The sequence below is a fragment of the Dreissena polymorpha genome, chromosome 12 (assembly GCF_020536995.1).
Source record: "Dreissena polymorpha isolate Duluth1 chromosome 12, UMN_Dpol_1.0, whole genome shotgun sequence".
In the NCBI taxonomy this organism is placed as follows: Eukaryota; Metazoa; Mollusca; class Bivalvia; order Myida; family Dreissenidae; genus Dreissena; species Dreissena polymorpha.
The window spans coordinates 36,811,880-36,834,693 of record NC_068366.1 but is presented as its reverse complement, the minus strand read 5'-3'; the positions used below and the strand labels follow the sequence as shown (position 1 = coordinate 36,834,693).

Sequence of the window (22,814 nt, the reverse complement as noted above, 5' to 3'; positions counted from 1 at the left end):
CCAGTGTTGAATATTGAAATTGGTTTCAATATTAATAGAATTCTTTGAGCTATGATAATCTAAATTAGTGTGCTGGTTAGGTGTGAGGAATGGGAGATGTCTATTGTTTTTGAGGTCTACAGGTTAAAAGATTATGATAACATAGGCTTTTAACATGAATATTGTTTCCAAACAATAACTTGATAATGCTTATGATCATATATATTATTATGCAGGTAACTCTTGACTAAGTTTCATCCCTTCTGGTTTTCACATGAATGGTCAGGGTCACATGGATTACTTTTCTGCAAGTTGGTGGGGCATACATGTTCTAAAAATGACTCTTAAATTAGATTACAGATATTGTAATTATACTTATGTTACATTCCAATTCTAGAAATACACTTAGAATATTAAATATAAATTTACTAACATTTGTTGTATAATTGAAAAGCGACATTTATTTTGGCTAAAAAATAACTCGGACTCAAACATGTGCCATTTGATGAAAGATGTTCAGACTTCAACCCTTTGCATGCTGAGAAATTTGGCGTCTGCAAAAATGTTGTCTGCTGAATTTCTAAAATTAGCATTTTCTTTGATTTTTTTCAAAGAATACTATCAGAATAGCAAACAGTTTGGATCCTGATGAGATGTCTGATCTCGATCCAAACTGTTTGCAAAGGCCTTCGAAATTCAGTTCCAGCACTGGAAGAGTTAATGTTTGCCATATTTCAGGTTGGAGATGCCCTTGGATTGGATGATGCCCAGGTTGAGGACCACATCCTGTCTGATGAGCAGGTAGGGCTTTCACTCATATGTGCCTGGTTCTGGGATAATAGGGCTTCATGCATGTGCGTTAAGCGTTCCTTTTAATAATAAAATAACATAAAAGCGGAAAGTGTCTATCCTGATTTGTACAGGCTAATTTGAGAGGACACTTGACGCATCACAGTTATTATAACCCCGAAAGCAATCTATCTGTCTGTCTGTCTGTATGTCAGTGTATTCAAACTGTTCTGTTCCTTGGGATATGATGTATATTTAACGTTGCTTAAGTTATGCCCCTTTTGAACTCAGAAGTTTTACAGGATTATTATGACTACTTTCATCATATTAAGACTTGTTGCATGATGAGCATGCATCACTATACAAAGAAAAACTCTAGTTTATTGTCATTTTCTGTTGCATATTATATTATATAATCTCTTAGACTAATACATTCTAATAATTTGCCTCTTAAGAATTATTATAAGGGCCTATGTTATATGTTTTTGAGAAGATTTATTTCTGGAAAATATGTGTTCTTTTGGTTGCCTCATTTTTTTGGTGACGTTAAGTTCAATTGAATGATTATACGTGTAAATGTTCTATTGCGTATATAAAGCTTTGTAAGGGATTGTAGAGTGCAGTGAATGAAATCTTTTCATTTCCAATATTGAGAGCTTTTATAACTTCTTTAGAAAGGCCATTGGCATATTAAAAACAAGGTGTTCATTGAATGATCTTGCATTGAAGTCAGATGTGAGTGCTTTAACACTTGTATTCTATAAATAAAATAGTATTTTATACAACAAATATTAATTCTTACGTATAATTAGTTTGTTCAAGTCGTTCACAACTTACCGCCTGCCTTTTGTGAAAGATGCCTACAATTTTGTGAAAATAATAATTCATTTTGCTACTGTATACATACTTCAAAAGGACTGCATTATGACCCTTAATATAAAAATAAACCCTGCCATTTATTATGTTTAGATCTTCTGATTAGAATTGCATATTGATTAAACTTTGAATAGACAGGTATATTTTCAACAGTGCATAGGCTTACTAAGGTAAATATATAAATTAATATAAACAGATTCCTCAATTTCAGATTAAAAAATTGTCACAATCAATTCAAAAATAATATTGGCTGCGGTAAGAACATGATATAATGTTAAGTAATTGATATTGAAATAACCTTATACCAAATCTGGCCCTCTTGATCATTAACAATCTTTTTTTTTAACGCACACTATTGAACAGTTTATCAAACCTTAATCTCGCTACACTGCACCATGATACATTGTAAATAGAGTTACACCTAATCTCCTTAAGGTAATCTGTTACAAATTCTAAAGAACTTGTGGATTAATTATTATGAGGGTAAATCAGTTTGTTACACGCAACAGGTTAAATGTAACCTGATAAAAAACTCTGAATAACCTTCGTCTGTCCTTCCAAAGTCATTTTGCACAGGGCTTATTAACTTGCCAATTATTAACTGAATGATTCTTAAACTTAACGATAATATTGAATATGTGTTTGATACAGATTTAAGACCAGCTTTGGTCCGATTTCTACTAGCAAATATATCCAAAATCTGTGTTTACTCTAAGGCTGGGACAAGTTAATGTTTTAATGAGTTACAATTCAGTGGCTTTTATGCTGTCATGAATAGAAGACACTTGAATATAAACAGCTGCCATGTTAAGAAGACAACTTGCTTTGGTTAAGTAAATATGGGCATTCTCCTGTGTGCATTCTTGAATGGTTTTTTGCACTTGAAGTGTGCAGGAGGGACTTGATTTCCAATGTCCTGTGTTTACTCCGAACGTCATGTTTGCAGAGAACAAATAATATCTAGTACCTAATTATTTTTGTAATGGTAAATAATTTGCAAGGTATTTAAATAACATATTATAAATATTTTTTCCCAATAATTAAATGTGTATGCTGTGCCTATATTCAATGATATATTTACCCATGCATCATGCATAAGTCACGCACTAAAATCACACACAAAAATACATTGAGCCTTGTTTTGAGAAAACTGAGCTTAATGCATGTGCGTAAAGTGTCATCCCAGTCTGCACAGGCTAATCAGGGACGACACTTTCAGCCTAAACTTGATGTTTTGGTAAGAAGGGACTCCCTTGAAACTGAAAATACAATAAAAGCGGAAAGTGTCATCCCTGATTAAGCTGTGCGGGCTGCACAGGCTAATCTGGGACGACACTTTACGCACATGCATTAAGCCCAGTTTTCTCAGAACAAGGCTCCATTGTTTTTATTTATAAGCTTTGCACAGAGGCAGAGTACTAAGATTCAAAAATGAAGACAAAAGCAACACAATTAGTCAATTAAGCACATGTTGTGTTAGCGGTGGACAAAGTACAGGATAGCATGTTGCATTGTTAAATTGAAAATTGTGGGATGTTTAGTACTTTATGTACCCAGTTTTCAAGATTTAAGAAACAACTTTTGCCATATTTTTAAACAATTAATTAATGTACATGAATTAACATAATCCAGACAGTACAGTATTCTTAAATGTTCAAAATTTGGAACTATTGGTATTGATCTGTATCATCTTCGATCATTGCAAACTATGATAGCATCGGAAGAATCCCGTATCAATTCATATGTTGTTTACACAAGGATCTATATCACAAATCCAATACTAAACATGTCCCACATTTTCTGATCATATTTGCCCAGACACCTTGGTATATTAGTTGATACCAATAAAGCGGAAGTTTACCTTGGTATTTAAGATGGATGTTTAAATATCATGTGTGCTAATATCACTTATGTTAATAGACCACTTCTATCCTCAGAGAAACATAATGACAAATCCCATGTACACTCTATTGTAATATTCAAACATAATTAAAAACAGTCACTGAATTGTAATATTCAAACAGAATTAAAAAAAGTCCTGGGAAATAGCTTCTATTGACCTCAACACCCTTAAAAGAAAATTTTAAACAGACGTCTAATGTCAACAAAACAATATATAAAAATGGTGATTCAGCTATGCATTAAAATCTAGATTTTAATAAAAGCAAATATTATTTGTGGGTGATAAATTTTCATGGATTTCTAGGGGTGCGCTCATCAAAGGAATAAAATGTTCAATAAATATTTAGCCCAAAGTCTTGTATCAAACATTTTTGTAAATCCACAATTTTTTTATCAAGCAAATATACATGATGATACAAATACAGAATGTTCATGGCAACAAAATCAAATGAATCCACAATAAATTACTTTCCAAAAAACAATTTACATATGACTAAATCCTGCAAATTTATGTTATTGTCCTGCATGTCTATCTTTCTTTCAGTGGCAGGTTAAGTGGATTTTAACATTTATACCAGGACTTTCATAAATTGTTTTTACACAAAGCAACCAAGAGGTTCACATATAGCTTGTACCTGTAAGTTTGCAATCTCTCCATATCACAATAATGGTTTCAGTCAACTGAGAGTGTTCATAAAAAAAATGTAACTTGTAAGAATTCAATCACTCCATTATATGCCACTATGCTTTCAGTTTGAGCTGTTTGAGCGATTCTTTGCCTTGGATGGGCACCGGAAGCTGATGTTCTTCTACCAGGATGTGCAGAAGTCGGGTACTGGTAACCCCACTAAGAAGCTCTTCCTCACCACTGGGGACACAGAGGTAGGCAGGGACTGTGGCAGTGATGAAAGTATTTGTGGTTTATATAATGTATATTTAGATCATGTTACTGTCATTCTCGCCCATTCACTCTGTTATGTACCAGCACAATTTGCTTTTCACTTAACTGCTTACTCAATCACAACACAACATTTCGCACACACTTTCCCATTCGCTTACTCAAAAGATTCACTCGTAAAAACACACTCATACACTGGCCCACTTCCTCACTAACTTCCTCACTCACACACTCACTCAGTCTCAACTCAACATTGTCAAACACTATTACATTCAATTACTCAAAAGACTCACTTGCAAAAGCACACTCATACGCTGGCCCACTCATTAACTTCCTCACTCCCACCCACTCACCCACTCAGTCTCTACTCAACATTCCTAACACACTCACTGAGACACACACATGGCTCACATTCCCACTTCCTCAGTAATTAACCCTTTGCATGCAGGGAAATTTGTCGTCTGCTAAAATGTTGTCTGCTGAATTTCTAAAATTAGCATTTTCTTGGATTTTTTTTCAAAGAATACTATAAAAATAGCAAACAGTTTGGATCCTGATGAGACACCACGTTCTGGATCCAAACTGTTTGCAAAGGCCTTCAAAATTCGGTTCCAGCACTGAAAGAGTTAACCCACAAACTAGCTGGTCACTAGATTCCTCACTTACTTAATACTTCCTTGCTCACTCATTCTACTTTTATCGCAAACTTTCCTATTCGCTTGCTCATTTAAACATTTTCACTTTTTCGTTCAGATTTTGCATTATTTATCTGCAATCTAAGTCTTATACATATTTTTGCCATGTGCATAAATGGAGAATGATTTTCATTAGTGTTGTTAGAAAATCCTTTCCCCTAATAATAACAGTTTTTATAATGCTTTAAAAAAATGTAATAACGAAGCTATCAATTGTGAGCGCTAACGTTATTGACATACACATAATATGACATTTCGTCTATGACATTTATTTCTACAAAACCACTAATATCAAAAATTGAAACCACCCTGAATTACTTTGGAGCAGATAATGTGCATTTAATCCTGTTTAGCAGACATCTATTGATTGCACATAAAAATAAAAACAATTCAGGCCAATGTCTTGCTGGTTGTTGTGAGAGTTTTTTTCCAAAGAACCGCTGGGCATCCATTATTCATTGTAAAATGAGGGCTAAATTATACGGAACATTGATTAGTATTCGTTTTTTTGTTACCGCTTCTCTCGGGTAATTTGAACCAATTTGAGCCCAGAAATGCTGGCTAAGTTGATTTTGAACTGGGTGCCAACAGCGCTGAATGATGATTAAAAATACGACAAGTTTATTGATACGCGGAGTGGCATGAAAGTTGTTAAGTTTCATTTATAATTGCTCTGGTATTGACTAAATGATCTCTTACGTATTGATTCTGTTTGATGGTGAACAATTGTGACATTTACGATACATGGGATGTTTTTCCAGAAATTTGATTCTCTTGACAAACTGATGCTCGTTTTAGACTGAAACTTTTATATTTGTTTATATAGCATTAGTATTGCATGGTTGCAATCAATAACAAAGTATTGAAGAACAAAATAAATCCTCATATTTATATAAATTTACTATGTATTTCATTCTTCATCAGTGACAAAAAAGACATCACAATTAGCTCAATAATAAACTGTAACATTTCATATTCTTTACTTTTCTTGATATGGCTGATAACAATAATACCTCTTCACGAAGTGCAATGTATGTATCACACAGTTAATGGAAACTTTACTTTTGAATTCTACCTATTGAAAAACAGCATTCAAAGTACTGTTTTAGGAAACCGTTTTAATTCTTCATTAAAAACCTCCTTGTATTCCAAAATTAATCCCATGGTTGAGTACATAAACATAATTTAATAGGGTCTTTCCCTCTACCAAATAACATAAATGTTTTATAGATAATCAATACATAAGATAAAGTATTTTATTACTGCCTTGAATAAAGAAGAAAAGAACATTAAGCGTCTGTTTATATTGACAATGTACTTCATTGAATCCAGGAGGGGGTGGTTGATTTTGTGCAATATTCATTTCATGAAAGTTTTAAAACACTCTCCACAATAGGTCATCAGTAGATAACAAAGCCTTTATCATTGCAAAAGTTGAAAGAAATGTTAGTGGAGTAAATCAGATAATGAGTATTTAAATGTAGGTTCTTCTTTCATGCAACAAACATGAGCGCTAATTAATACAATGCAAATAATGAAATGTTGTCACGGATGTGTGAATATGTTTGTCTACAAATCATTCTGGCCGAGGACAGTTTGAAATCCATAAGTCATTTTACAATAACTTTAAAGAGAGTTAAATGCTGGTTAATACAAAGGAAAAATTTGACTTTAACTTCACATTTGAATGGTTTTTGTTCTGTACATAAAAGTACTACTGTTAAAAAAAAGCATGCTTGTTAAAATTTCATGTGAAATCTATGTGAGTTTTTTCAACCTATTAACCAGGTATAAAATGATTTGGAGGTCTGCATTATTATGTGTTTCAGCCAACATATTTTAACCTACTTGAGTGTTAAAAATTAGAGTCTTATTTTGAAGTTTGTTAAATTGTTTACTAATTACACCGAACAAATGAGTTACAAAATGCTGCGCAGATATGCAGACTGGTCTTGAGCTTTGCTGGGCACACACTTAAGACCCGTTTTGGCATAACAGGCATCATTTAATGCCTTATCATAACATATATACATATCAAAAATAGTAAAACTGGTACAAATATTTGTTCAGCTTAATATGGTCCATATAGGCCATTCGTAAAGGAAGCAAGATCTGAAAGTGTTCAATGGTATTAATTTGTAGCTCGTCATTTTCGGAGAAAACCCGAGGTATTGTCATGGCCAGCTCGTCGTCCGCCGTCCGCAACGTGCTAAAACCTTAACATTTTGTTAAGGTTTTAAACATTGGCTCTAAAATCAAATTGCTTCCACCTACAACTTTGAAACTTCATATGTTGATGCACCTTGATGAGTTCTACATGCCACACCCGTTTTTTGGTAAATAGGTCAAAAGTCAAGGTCACTGTGACCTTAAAAAAAAAAATTTTGACAAGCTTTAATTTATTCAAAACTGCACCCGTAGCTGAGCGTGGCACCCGTTATGCAGTGCTCTTGTTGTTTTCATTGTGGAAATACTGAAAAAGTAGCACACGTTTTCCTGAAACTTTCTATGTCAAATCGAATCAGCGCTTATTTTGATTAATTTTGAAACACAATATCATGAATGTTTATTTTCCCTGTTTTGATTGTCAACTGCACTTACATGTGCATGTACAATCATAGTTATATAACATACTCAAACATGGTAAAATAACATACACAAACATGGTAAAATAACATACACAAACATGGTTAAGTAACATATACAAACATGCAGCTGCACTTATAGAATAATGATATACCAGAAACATACTCGGACAGAAAATACTTGTTCCTTTAAGCTCAAAGTATACTACTCCGGGCGATTCATAACATAAAACAATTAGGGTATCACCTTGGAAAAGTAAACAGGTTTAAAGGCTATAATCCTTACGCAGCTTATTGGACGAAATTAATCACAAAACATTCATGTGTAATAACGCATCTTAGGTTTTACTATTTATTAGTGGTTTTAAATACCATATTGCATATCATGGATGTATGTGCTGCATATCATGGATGTATGTGCTGCATATCATGGATGTATGTGCTGCATATCATGGATGTATGTGCTGCATATCATGGATGTATGTGCTGCATATCATGGATGTATGTGCTGCATATCATGGATGTATGTGCTGCATATCATGGATGTATGTGCTGCATATCATGGATGTATGTGCTGCATTTTGATATGATCAGTGCTCTGGGATAAATGTGCTTATGATTGTTTGTTAAGTGTCCTTTATGCAGTTTTTCATTTTTTTTAAGTATCTTCTAAACAAAATCCAGTGTATGCTGAAAGAGCTGTCCCAGATTAGCCTGTGCCACTGCATTTACTAATCTGGAACCATTATTTAATAATCTGGAACGATTCTTTACTAATCTGGAACGATTCTTTACTAATCTGGAATCATTCTTTACTAATCTGGAACGATTCTTTACTAATCTGGAACGATCCTTTACTAATCTGGAATGATTCTTTACTAATCTGCAACGATTCTTTACTAATCTGGAATCATTCTTTACTAATCTGGAACGATTCTTTACTAATCTGGAACGATCCTTTACTAATCTGGAACAATTCTTTACTAATCTGGAACGATTCTTTACTAATCTGGAACGATTCTTTACTAATCTGCAACGATTCTTTACTAATCTGGAATCATTCTTTACTAATCTGGAACGATTCTTTACTAATCTGGAACGATTCTTTACTAATCTGGAACGATTCTTTACGCATATATATTAAGCTCAATTTTCCTACAACAACTCATGAGCGTTTCAATAAGCCTTAGGCTTTTAAGCTAAAATAAAAAGCTTTAAAATATCTTTGCCAAGTTTTCCCAGAGGGGTACTTTTATATTTTACACTGCAACAAAACAATACCAGTTGAAAATGGAATATGCCTGTACATCAAATGACCCATAAGGAAGAAACCTGAACATGTCTGTTTGTAGGGTTTGAGAGGCATGTGCCTGTACTTCCTGCGTACAACCAACAAGGCCATCACCCCCGCCAACCTGGCCAACGAGGTGAACTTTGGCATGATGGACTGCAGCAGTGGCAAGATACTGAAAGGACTGGAGCGCCATTTCTCCAACATCGTCTTGCCCTCCCTGCGCTCATTGGAGGTATGCAATCTAGGGCTTGTTATGAGCTTGATATTGGAAAGAAATTAACAATTTGTGTTGATGTATTATTATAATATCTTTTAAAATGTGACCGAATATATAGCATGGATATAAAATTGTGATGAAACTGTTATGAAACGGTATAATGTTGACAAATATTCCCAGATTTCCTTTGCAAAGTGTGCAGAAATAGTGATAGGAATCAAGGTTTATTGTAACAATAAGAAAAGAAGAATAAAAATACTGCACAGCACATAAAATGTACATTTTACACCAATTGGGAAACTTTGCCCATGGCAAATACAAATGTCGGTCAAAAGAGCATGTCAATTATTTGTGTTTTTTTAGTTGATCTACATAAGAATGTTTTGGATTTAAGAAAGTATTCTAGCTCACAGAAAAAATGTGTAAGTCTTTGTCTAACTGCGCTTGGCAAACCAATTTTGAGAGGTGTAGGGGGTATGTTGGAGACACTCTGTGGGTCCATGTTTTGGTTGATCAATACATGAGTCTGCATTAAATGTTCAAAGTTCCTGCACCTGACCTCTCCCACATTTATCAAGCTATTAGTTTGAAACTTCAAATGTCATTACCATGATGTGTAGATGTGCAAGAGACTTTTCACCATGTGTGTGATCCATACATTTTGGTTGTTTTTTGACCTGGAGTATTGCTGAAAAAGCAGTGCATGGGTGTAAGTAAGATTTATTGGAAGTATTGGCAAAAAGTAAAAATGTTTATAATGCTTTTTAAGCAATGAGGCGACATTTACAACTGTTTTCACGCTTTTTCTGCAATGAGGTGACATTTACAACTATTTTCACACTTCTCGCTTTTTCTGCAATGGTGGGACATTTACGACTGTTTTCACGCTTCACACTTCACCCTTTTTCAGCAATGGGGAGACATTGACAACGGCAAGGGCAACAATGTTCAGATCGAGGATTTCCTCGAGCAGCTGGAGAAGTTCATCAACAACCTGATGAACGCACTCACCAACATGGAGGGGCAGATCACGCTGGAGGAGAACGGCATCGGCACTGTCATTGACCACATTGAGACGCCTGCTGACTATCAGTCCGTCGGTTAGTTGTGACTACCATTTTTTAATTTAATTGAAAACCTTTACAGCAAACTTGAAAGTTGGGTAATAGTCTTTCTTTCGATATATCACGCATTTTGACTTCAGCAACTTTATGCATTCAGGCCTGTTACAATTACATCATCATTTTTTTGTTTGATTTCTTTTGATGGTTTTCATGTTTCATTCAAAATTTAAGACAGCAAATGATTTAATAAAAAGGACTTAAGCTAAGCGTTTGATTTAAAATAAATGTATTAGCTGAACACAAAAATCTTAACACAAGTTTTCTAAGTTTGCCCTTGTTGATAGAGTAAATAACATATCTGGTAAAATACAAGGTAAGTGATGAACACAAATAAATTTAAAGTTTGCTAGTGGTCGCCTTTCAAATAAACATAAACCTCATCAATGCTGACCTAGTTTGCTTCAATAGATGTAAAGGTATGTTCTATTTCCCTTTGCACCAAATAACTTTGACGTAATTAAAGGTATGTTCTATTTCCTGTCAATAGATGTTAATGAACGTTCTGTTTCCGTTGCAGCCAGTAACTCTGACTACCTGGAGAAGTTGGAGGGTCTCTGTGACCAGTGGTCACGCCAGATTGAGCAGGTGCTTGCGGAGAGCGAACAGATGAGACGGGAGGCAGACGACATCGGGCCCACCGCTGAACTCAACTACTGGAAGTCCCGCATGGCCAAGTTTAACAAGTAGGTCAAAGACATTTATGGAGAAATTGTGTAAATTTGTTGCTTTAAAAGTAAACAGTAGAATGCCATTACTCATTAGTTATAATGGAAGAAATTTGTTTGTGTGTGTTTTTTGTCATTAAAAGTGCGTTGTTTTGTGGGTCTATATTTTCATTAACAATAAGACAAAAAAGGTATGCAAATAAATATATATAATGGTCATACTCTGTAAATAATGCGTAGGTTACTGTCATATATGCAGATTTTTGGAAATATTCGATTCATTTGTAACCATTCTATCTGTAAATTTATAGCCTCCTTCAGTGAAAATTCACTTGTTTGTACTGCACTGTATAAAAAACAATCAGCTGTTTTGTATCCTCCTGGGAATAATGATTAACTGGTTTGTAGCCTCCTGGAGCAGATGAAGAGTCCACGTGTGAAGGCTGTTCTTGGAGTGCTGCAGGTGGCGAAGTCCAAGTCGCTACGGCGATGGAAGGAGCTGGTTAGTCAAACATATGCTTGGAATATTTAAAAAAAAACTCATTCTGTGAAAATGGGGCGTAATGCATGTGTGTAAAGTGTCGCCCTACATTAGCCCATGCATTTTGCACAGGATAATCAAGGACGTCACTTTTTGCTTAGACTGGCATTTTGTTTATAAGAGACTTTCTTTAAACAAACAAAAATCTGTTCATTTAAATGGAAAGGCTTTCACATACATTAATCCCAATGTTCCCAGAACGATGGTCACATACTTTGTATACTTAATGCAGTACTAACCTTTAACTCATGCAAACATTATGTTCTAACAATAAGACTATTTGTTCTATTTTCTTTTATATAACTGATGCATCATTTAAAACACCACATATTACAATCAGCAATGTTTTTTAAAGGAAAGCAGTATTTAAATAAAAAATTACCCATAGGCTTTGAGTTATTTTGTTATACATATATAGAAGTTGCTAATCAAAATACTCTTCAGTGGCATTTAAATGACCTTTTGGGTTGACTTAGCATTTCTAGCCACCTGTGTAGTAAATGTACCACTGCTATGGGCACATTGTATATGAGCTTTGCTCTGTGAAAACATGTTTGATGCATATTCGAAAAGTGTCGTCTCAGATTAGCCTGTGCAGTCATGGTTCGACACTAAGGCACGTCCGACAGACATTGTCTAGTAAGATCGTTGGTCGGTCTAGTAAAACTGTGGGCTAGCTTGTACGACTGGTCGTACAAAAAAATTCTATACTGATTCATATACATGTTTTAACTATAACTAACCAAAAACCTTTTTCTCTTAATGTGTAAATTAACTCTCGTATCCGTTATTTACATCAGAACAAAACTAGCGTATATAAATAAACGCAGAGCATTCACATGACTCATCGCTATTTTAATACGCGAAGGAGAGCTTCCCACAGAAATTGCTTGTTTCCATTGGTCAAGTTGTCATGAATATTAATGATTTTCTGCAGTGTCTCAACACTTTACATCATGTTTTTACGACTTCTATCGAAAATCGGTATCATCAATGTAAACATTTTGGCGTAGCAGACGAGAGAATGTAATTTAAAGAATGGCTTTGTTCAAGATTGGATTTTCGTCCGACAAGTAAGTTAATAAAGAAGAATCCGACGGTAAAACTGACATGGATTATGATGGAAAAAGGGCCTTGGAGCTGTGGTAGCATGGAGCACAGCGGTCAAGGAGGCCAGAATTTGATGACGCTGAATAAATGTCACCTGCTGTACAGACATCATTTGTTTAACTGGTGATAAACAGTGAAATTATCACAAACAATTTATGTTGTTAAATAGTTTTATTTTATTTTTTACTCTGTGCATCAAATTAACGTTCTTGTGTTCACTAATAAGTTACTGACAAAACCTGATTAAACAGTTACACGACACAATTGTGTTTATTTGCTATGTCATTTATGGTCTAGTAGACATCAGATTCGGCTAGTACATTTTAAGAGGAGCTGGTCCGATGGTCTGGCTGTAAAAAAAGTTAATGTCGAACCCTGGCAGTGTGAACAGGCTAATAAGGGACAACACTTTGCCTTTACTCATTTTTTTGCTAAGAAGTGACTTCCTTTTAACGGAAAACTACCATTCAAGCGGAAAGTATCGCCCCTGATTAGACTGTGTGGACTGCACAGGCTAATCTGAGATGACACTTTATGCACATGGATAAATCTCCGATTTCCCAGGCTCATATAATATTTAAATTTTTTCCTTATTCAGGATGGCTACATCACTGACTATGCCAACGAGGCTAAGGACAATGTCAAGTACTTGTACACTCTCGACAAGTTCTTTGGACCTCTCGTCAAGTGCACCCCGGTAGGCATTTATATGTTATTTTAGCAAAAACAACAAGTGGTTTCAATAATGTGGCATGTATGTAACAAATAAAATATGTTTCAAGTTCAATTTCAAATGCAGTTTGTTTGTTCAATGGTTGAAGCCCTAATGGCAATTCTTGAGTGGTTCAGAACAAGGCTAATGTATAGTAAGCATGGCTGACATCAAGATATGTTGCTGAACAGCACATGGGCAGTTTTTTCTTGCTTCCACTTCACTGTAGTTTTTTTTATCTGACTTCAAAAACATACAAACATTAGCAAACATTTGTATTTCATGCTGATTGCTGTGATTTTTAGCTCGGCTGTTTTCGGAGAAAACCTGAGGAATTGTCATAGCCAGCTCGTCGTCCGCGTCGTGCTAAAACTTTTACATTTTGTTAAGGTTTTGAACATTTGCTCTTAAATCAAAGTGCTTCAGCCTACAACTTTGAAACTTCACATGTAGCTGCACCGTGATGAGTTCTACATGCCACACCCATTTTTGGGTCACTAGGTCAAAGGTCAAGGTCACTGTGACCTCTTAAAAAAATCAAAAAAAAATCTGAGAAGCTTTTATTTATTAAAAACTGCACCCGCAGCCGAGCGTGGCACCCGTTATGCGGTGCTCTTGTTCAAAATATCTTGTGATACCCATGATCATTTTGAGATTTTGAGCTGATGACATTTAAAACCATTCTTCTGGCCTCAATCATCCGTTCACATATCACATTCTCATTTTTATTCTGATTCTCCATGACATTAAGTACAAATGGGTTCGTATTTCCATTCTGCATTCTGATAGAGCACATTCCAATTCATTATTGTTTGTCAGGCTTCCATGATATAGCAATTCTTTAAGACTCCATCTTTAAGCACATTAACTTTTTATTTCCCATTATTCAAGCCTCCATCTTTAAGCACATTTTATTTCCCATTCCTCAGGTCTCTATCTTAAAGCACATTTACATTTTATTTCCCATTGTTCAGGCCTCTATCTTAAAGCACATTCACATGTTATTTCCTGTTCATCAGGCCTCTATCTTAAAGCACACTCCCATTTTATTTTATTTTCTTCAGGCCTTTATCTTAAAGCACAATCCCATTTTATTTCCCATTATTCAGGCCTCTTTCTTAAAGCACATTCCCATTTTATTTCCCATTCTTCAGGCCTCTATCTTAAAGTACATTCCCATTTTTATTTCCCATTTTTTGGGCCTCTATCTTTAAGCACATTCCCATTTTATTTCCCATTCTTTAGGCCTCTATTTTAAGCACATTAACATTTAATTTCCTATTCTTCAGGCCTCAATGATAGAGCACATTCCCAGCCTGATGAATGCCATCCGTATGATCTACAGCATCTCGCAGTACTACAACACATCTGAGCGCATGACCTCACTCTTCGTCAAGGTCACTAACCAGATGATCACCACGTGCAAGCACTACATCATGCATGATGTCACCAAGATATGGGAGCATCAAAGGTACAAACAACAAGAAATAATGTGAAATGTTGCTCAAGTTCTGAGCTAAAAAAACACTGGCAAAAAAATAATAAAGATTAATTTCTTTTAGTTTTAGTTAAGTTTTAGACATTATTTGATAGTATTTTCTTGTAGAACACCAATTTTCATGTGAAATATCACATATAAACATTTAGAAAAATATGAATCAAGAATGAAATATGTATTGTAAAGTTTTAATGTGGATATAATGTATGATAAATAATCATATAATTAGATAAAACTGCATAGTCTTGAACAAACCAAGAAATTATTTGAAATGTCGCACATGGTTTTTAAGGGAAAGAAAACACCTACAAATTTAAAAAATTGGAAAATTAACCTAACAAAATTAATAGACCTTTGATGTTTATAAACACAAAGAATAAGAATAAATATGCAGGATATAATAATACAAAATAATGCCCATATATCCTTTATTAATCAGCTCGCTACAATAATAATGTAAAGATAATCAAAATAAAAGATCTCAGACGTTTATATATCCACAAAAGAAGCTTAGATATGCAATGCAAATATTTAATGATAATCTACATTTGTTCAGACCGGTGGTTCTGAAGCGTCTGAACGAGTGCATGCAGCTGAATGAAGAATACCAGAAACAGTTCCAGAAGACCAAGGAGAGACTCAAGGAAAAACCCAATGAGAAACAGTTTGAGTTCAGGTAATGGTGCTATAACCTTTTCCTGCTTAGAAGCAAGGGAAAAATGGACATATGGAATCAGCATTAAACCAGAACAGCCTGCAAGTAACTCGCAGTCTGTTCCGGTTTTATGCTGTTTGGTGGGCATCAGTGTCTAAGGGCTGAAAATTAAGACTTTAAAATTTGTATCTAGTAAGGAAGGTCTTAAATTATTTATTTAATTTTCGAAGGAATGTTAAAGTGCATATCTGAGTGGTTAAGGCTTAAAAATGTTTCGTTCAGTTTGTTTTTGTTTATTGTTTTAGTGCATTTTCTGTTAAATGTCATTATTTTCAAAATGAGGTATATGTGTAGTTTTATGAAGACCTCATGTATGAAGTTAAAGCATGCAATTTTGGTACGAGTACTTCATACCTACAGTATTGACTTTATGAGCATGGAAGATGAAGAAGTGCTCAAGGATAAAAAAGAAAGAAGTTTTGTATCCAAAAATAAATTGTCTTTCCTTTTTTATATAAAGTAAAATTGTGTTGTTGTTTTTATGCTACATTAGAAACCATATAACACATAATCATATTGAAAGTTTTCTTTGTTAAATAATGATAAACAGAGGTGTTTCCCACCATTTGGGAAAATGGCCTTGCTTGATTGTTAGCTTTTAAATACTTATTATTGAAAAAAAATCTATAAATGACAGCTATATTTCCAAAAAGCTGAAAGTAAAATCATATATTTTTTATTTGCAAAAAAAGCTCTGATAAAACAACAAGCTTCAATAATTGATGCTTATCATATAAACATCAATTCATTTTACAGTGAGAACTACATTTTTGGCAAGTTCGATACGTTCTGCAAGCGTCTAGAGCGAATTGCGGACATGATCAACACAATTGAGAATTTTGCGGGCCTCAGTGATGTGAAGATCGAGGGCATCGACGTGATTGCCGTCAAGTACAAGACGATTGTCGACAACGCTCGAAAGAAGAACTATGATATTCTCGACCACAGGAAGGCTGAGGTGAGAAACTCGCAGTCTGTTCAGGTTTTATGCTGTTTGCTGCTCATCAGTATCTAAGGGACCAAAATGAAGCCTTTAAAACTTGCATCCAGTTAAAAGGTCTTTAATTAAATATAATTTTCTAAGAGACTACAAATATGTCAAAATACATGACTAAATGGGAAAGGGTTTAATGACACCTATGCTGTTGTTTTATCTGCTACTGTTTGAAAATAACTCTATTTTTGTCTGTGCTGGAATTTTGCATATCTCCATTAAATGTTTCAGTTTGACAATGACTACCAGGAGTTCCGTTCCCAGATTGAGAACATGCGGGGCATGCTACAAAGCTTCATGGACACCTGGTTCCAGAGGCCTCTCACGGTAACCATGGAAACCACTGGCATCCTTTGAAGCTATTTATATCTTAATTGTCCGCACTGAGTTATCCTTAGTAGCTTTGTTTGTCAATTGAATTTTAAATTTTCTGTTGTATACATGATTTTTTTTTATAAATTTGATTACAGTCATATTTAAGTAAAATTTTATCAAAAAGGTATATTTCAGAAAAATGAGCTCTAATGTTTTTTAAATATTTATTACAAAAGAAAACATATTTACATAAATCATATTTTTTCTTATTCCTAGGCTTGCAAATGTGTATTATATGTTTTAGATGGGGCACACTTAAATATGTAATTTCAATTAAATCTGAATATGAAATTGTTTACACAAAGATTGTTTTAAACTTAAAGGAGGTTCCTCACATTAAGAAAATTTCTTAAGTTTCTGACTATTTTCTATTTATATCTTTGTGCAAAAATTAATAAATATTACTTAATGGTTTTTTTTATCATTATATAATCAGAAAAGTTGGAATCAAATATGCAAATATCCCAGGGAGTAATCAGAAATGTGCCTTTGAGTAAAAGTTAATATTTCCTGTGAAAGGTTGGTGAATATGGGTACAGATAAAAATTTCCATTTGACAATTTGTTCCAATCTGTTGTATCACGATTTCAGACCGAGAAGGCCATTGAGCTGCTGAACAAGTTTGAGGCCATCACCGGCTCGAACCTCGACATCAATGAGAAGTACACGAAGGTCATGGTGAACTACGGCCGCGACCTCGAGTCCATCCGGAAGCTCTACCAGAAGTTCAAACAGGATCCAATCATTCCCCGGAACCTCCCACCAGTCGCGGGTAAGATCGCGTGGGCTCGACAGCTCTACCGGAAGATTGAGGACCCGATGAAGGCGTTCAAGACGAAGCCTGCAATCTTGAAAACAGCCGAGGCGAAGAAGATCGTGAGGAATTACAACAAGATGGCTGGTGTACTCATGGAGTATGAGGTGAGAGATTGGTGCAACAAGGTCGACAACAAGGTTGAGATCACAACCGCAAAGCACACACTACAAGAAAACCGGGACAAAAACACTAAATAGTGACTGATGCATAATTTTTCATTGGCATTTTTTAATTTAATACTGTTATTTCTATAACCAATATAAATCCTCTCTATATGTCTTAATTTACGAGAAAATTGACAATTGAAGGAGGGACAAAAAAGGGTGGAATGATGTTTTTAAGATAGGACATAAAATCAAGGGGGGCGGACACATATTTAAAAAGGACAGGGCATACAAATTATAGGTGAACCCCCTAACCCCACTTCCTCTTCCCTATACAGTGAAACCTCGCTATTAAGACCACTTGTGGGACTTTTGAAAAGTGGTCTTAATAGCGAGGTGGTCTTAATTATGAGATTTCATGAATTTGATGGACATATAATTACAACAACATAAATATTCAATGAACTTTAATCTTTTTGCATGCAATATAACAGTCATCAGTTGATACATTGTACATATAATTACAACAACATAAATATTCAATGAACTTTAATCTTTTTGCATACAATATAACAGTCATCAGTTGATACATTGTATTTATACATTTATACATTGTACAAAGCTTTTCATACAAGAAGTGAAAATACATGTACATGCACATGATCATTGATGTTTACTTGAAGAATGAGTCGATTCTCGTCTGCTTAGCAGAGCTTTTTACTTTCACAGCCTGATTTTCTAGACTTTCCTGCAGTCTACCACATTCAAATGCTTCAGTTGCCATATCTTTGCTGTAACAGAAAAGTCTTATTTGTGCTAACCAATGCAGAGCATCTTGATAGGAATTAATTTTCAGTTCAGTTTGCTCGGGCTGTAGTTCTTCTTTTTCTTCTTGAACAATCTGGGGATCAGTCACACTCACAGGCTTCAACACAGTTTCCATAAGTTCTTTCTCCCAATTTTCACTCAGGTCTGAATGAACAGGGATGTTGCTGTCAATGGCCTCAAACTCCTCTGCGGACATTGCGTTTTCAAGTTTCAAATCTGTCTGGGCTGTTCGTAGCATGTCCCTCAATTCTGAGAGAGACATGTTGTCGGATAGCTCAGAGAGGGGAAGGTTGTCACTGTCGTCAAAGTGAACACCAGACTTCTTGAAACAACCGGAGACGGTTTCTCTTTTGATTTCATTGACTGATGAGTGAACCCATTGCACAGCATCAAGCACAGACACGCACTTAGACAACTCCACAGCACTCATGCTTTCTTTGTCAATCTTCGATAGCACTGAACGGAGAAGTCTTTTTCGGTACAACTGCTTCATGTTTTGGATGATACCCTGGTCTAGAGGTTGAAGCTTGGATGTTGTGTTCGCTGGAAGGAACACAATTTTGACGTTGGTAAGTTGTAGGTCTGGAGGATGTGACTGCGCGTTATCCAGGAGGAGAAGGACATTTCTCCTGGCCCGGCGCATTCGTTGGTTGAAGAGCTGAACCCACTCTGTAAAGAGGGCTCTTGTCATCCACGCCTTCTTGTTGTGACGCCACATCACTGGAAGTCGTGATACGTCGGTGTTTCTGAAACACCTAGGGGTTGCCGCCTTACCAATCATAAGCGGCTTTTCAAAATCACCAACAGCGTTACAACATAGAGCCACTGTAAGTCTCTCTTTGGAACGCTTTCCACCTTTACAATCTTCACCTTTGATGGAGAGAGATTTGTCTGGGAGGGCTCTAAAGAATAACCCTGTTTCGTCCATGTTGAACACATCACAGAGATCGTAACCAGCAAGTATGGTTGGAAGTCGTTCCACCCAGTCATCCACAGTCACCTGATTCACACTGTTACTTTCACCACACACTGCCGCGAAGTTAATGTTATGTCTCTCGCGAAAACGGCCAAGCCACCCATTGGATGCCTTGAAGTCTGTTACCCCCAGTTCTGACGCATAGAACAAGGCTTTTTCTTGAAGCATGGGACCGGAGAGTGGAATACCCTGTGACCTGGCTGTCTTAAACCACTCCCACATGAGAGTGTTTATGTTATCAACCGGTGATCTGGTACACAGCCTTTTTCTCTCGTTGCCTTGGTTCTGTTCATAGCCGTCTAAAAATTCAGCTTTTCTTTTTAGAATAGCTTGAACCTGAGTCTTTCCAATGCCGAATAAATCGGCCAACTGCCGTTGAGATCTCCCATCACTCGCTTTGATCAAATCAATTTTTTCTTTTAAACACAACTCTTTCCGTTTACGCTTATCCATTTTGAATAACGATATGGTATAAAGGTCGGTTTTTATATCCATCACGAACAAAATCATGTTACTCAAATATCCTAACTGTTAAATTATTCGCCGTATTTAATCTTTAAAGTATGTACCAAACAACTACCAATTTACCCATCAAAGACTCGATAATAATAGCTAATTGTCAATCAAGGGTTAAAAATAATAACAAGTGCCGAAAATCTAACACCTGTGTCGCAAATCGATGCCAAAAACCGTTGTCGTTAATTGAGGTTAATTGGTTCACAATGGCTTCGTACACAAGCCCGAAAGTACCACAACACCAGATTAAGTAAGGTGTGAAAATTAATGGTCCTTTGGCGGGTGTCAATTAAGAACAATATCGATTATTGGTACTGATTAAAGTGGTCGTAATAGCGGATTAGCGGGTTGGTCGGATTAGTGAGTGTAACGAACATTGAAATAGAGAAGAAAAAAATCGGGACTGAAAAATGGTGGTCGACTTAGCGAGTTGGTCGGAATACCGAGTTGGTCGTAAAGAGGGTTTTCACTGTACCTTAATCCTAACATATGATTGTAAATCACCTGTAAGTCACTGACCCATATCAATCTCCCACACAGATGCTGTACCACCGTGGTTGGCTGAGGGCCGTGGAGGCCGCCAAGTCGGGCCTGAACGCGTCGCTGCTGATTCGCCACCCGGACTCAGGCGAGCTCTTCGTGAACTTTGACCCCCAGGTGGTTGAGCTCATCCAGGAGGCGAAGTACCTTCAGGCCCTCGGGCTTGAGTGTCCGGAGACGGTAAAGGCTCTCATGACCAAGGAGGATGAGATCAAACAGGCCAACGTTGAGTACGTGTTTTATAAATTTTTACACGTTTTGGGAAAACTGGGCTAAGTGCAAATACTTAATGTGTCATCCTTGTATCAGTAACGACTCTTTGCGCATGAACTAGATTTTTGTTTGGAACAGACAACCTTTAAATGAAAAATTCCATAAAAGCGGAAAGTGTTAAACCTGAATAGCCTGTGCAGACTTGCATTAGCCCCAGTTTTTCCGGAATGCTGCTCAATTGATAATGTGTTTGTTTATTTTAGGAGGAAGGGTTCAAATAGTAAAAATGAATCTTATAGGTGAAATCTAACTGGCCAACATCAAGTGCGTGTTTTTTCATTATTCCTTAACTACTCGGATATGTATTTTGATCGGTTTAAAGTCGCTCAGCATATACAATTAAATTAACAACCTTTAGTGATGGATTAAAGTTTTAAATGCTTCATTACAAACCCTAAGACGCTCATGAGCAGCAAACAGCATAAAACCTGAACAGACTGCAATTACCCTCACGCTGTTTTGGTTTAATGCAGATTGAATATAGCAATTATCTCTTTGCTTCTCAGTGGGGAAGGGTCAACTGGGAAATGTTCATTTTAGAAAGAGGAGTAGAAATAGTGGAAATGATGGGTTAAAATGAAGTGTATCTAATTGGGTTTAGCCAAGTACAATCAACTTCTGTAAAATATTTATTCATTAAAAAAGGGGAAAGAAAGTGTAGATATATTTGTTTAAAAATTAATTTACCAAACTCACCTTATCATTTGTTATGTTTAAATCATTTAATGAACTCACCATATACCATACTTATGAGTCTTGCTCTGTGTTAAAGGGGTTTAATGAATGTGCGCAGTGTCTCCCCTGTAAAGGGGGTTTAATGAATGTGCGCAGTGTCTCCCCAGATTAGCCTGTGCAGTATGCACAGGCTAATCAGGGACAACATTTTCCACTTTTATGGAAGTTTTCCTTCAAAGAAAATCTGTTCTTAACAAAAATCAAGTATTGCAAACCACACAGGCTAATCTGGGATGACACATTACGCGCATGCATAATGACCCTAACCCTAAAAATTCACTAAATATGATTCTTTCCTTCAGCCTGTCTGAGATGCTGCGAGAATACAAAGGTATCCTGACGGCCATCTCACCCGTGCTGATGCCTCTCATGAAGCCGTATAAGGAGAAAGCGGAGGAGGAACTCTATGCTGGAGTGGTCTCCCTTACATGGACATCGCTAAACGTCAAGGAGTGTAAGTTGCAAGTTTTGTACAAAGCTTTGATACATCTTTGAACACTTTCAACACCTCTACATCACCTGTCTTCATTTTGACATGGCATTGACCTATTGAATTACTTTTGGACTGAGATGTATTCAAATGGACCAATGAATTATTGCTGACAAGGCTTCCAGTAGGGCATATGCATTAATTTTATTGAAGAAAGCATCTTATTCCAATAATGTCCTCAATTTTGGGCCAGCATTTCAAGAGAAAATAAAGACAATATGGCTGACAAACACCATAAAAAACCTCCTTGTACTGTGCATGTTAACTGTATACAAGAGGGCTGGGTAACACCAACATTTATCAGTAGGGTGTTTTTCATGCTTTGTTTCATGCAGGCCTTTTTCAGACAAATCTATGATTAAACGGACCCATTCCCAAAGTAAAATGGTAAACAATTGCTCAATTTGAAAAAAATTTATCCAAATTTGATTATTTACTTTAAAACATTGTGATTATGATTATTAAATCTTAATTTTATTTCAATAATTACATCTAACAAATTATTTATCTATAATTTATCTTATTTATTTTGTTCCTATACATCATATACTTTAAATTATTATAAA

The 22,814-nt window shown here is 35.7% G+C and overlaps 1 protein-coding gene across 1 annotated transcript in view; it reads left to right on the top strand.

The window, feature by feature from the left end:
- The window catches only part of LOC127853551 (dynein axonemal heavy chain 5-like), a 117,255-nt gene that overhangs the window by 14,194 nt on the left and 80,247 nt on the right, over window positions 1-22,814 (top strand). Inside the window, 14 exon segments of the mRNA XM_052388130.1 lie at window positions 718-780; window positions 4,300-4,428; window positions 9,077-9,250; window positions 10,146-10,335; window positions 10,877-11,042; window positions 11,433-11,526; window positions 13,274-13,372; window positions 14,677-14,858; window positions 15,442-15,561; window positions 16,357-16,558; window positions 16,826-16,921; window positions 17,561-17,890; window positions 20,751-20,980; window positions 22,061-22,212. Of these exon segments, the coding sequence (XP_052244090.1) occupies window positions 718-780; window positions 4,300-4,428; window positions 9,077-9,250; window positions 10,146-10,335; window positions 10,877-11,042; window positions 11,433-11,526; window positions 13,274-13,372; window positions 14,677-14,858; window positions 15,442-15,561; window positions 16,357-16,558; window positions 16,826-16,921; window positions 17,561-17,890; window positions 20,751-20,980; window positions 22,061-22,212 (2,227 nt within the window).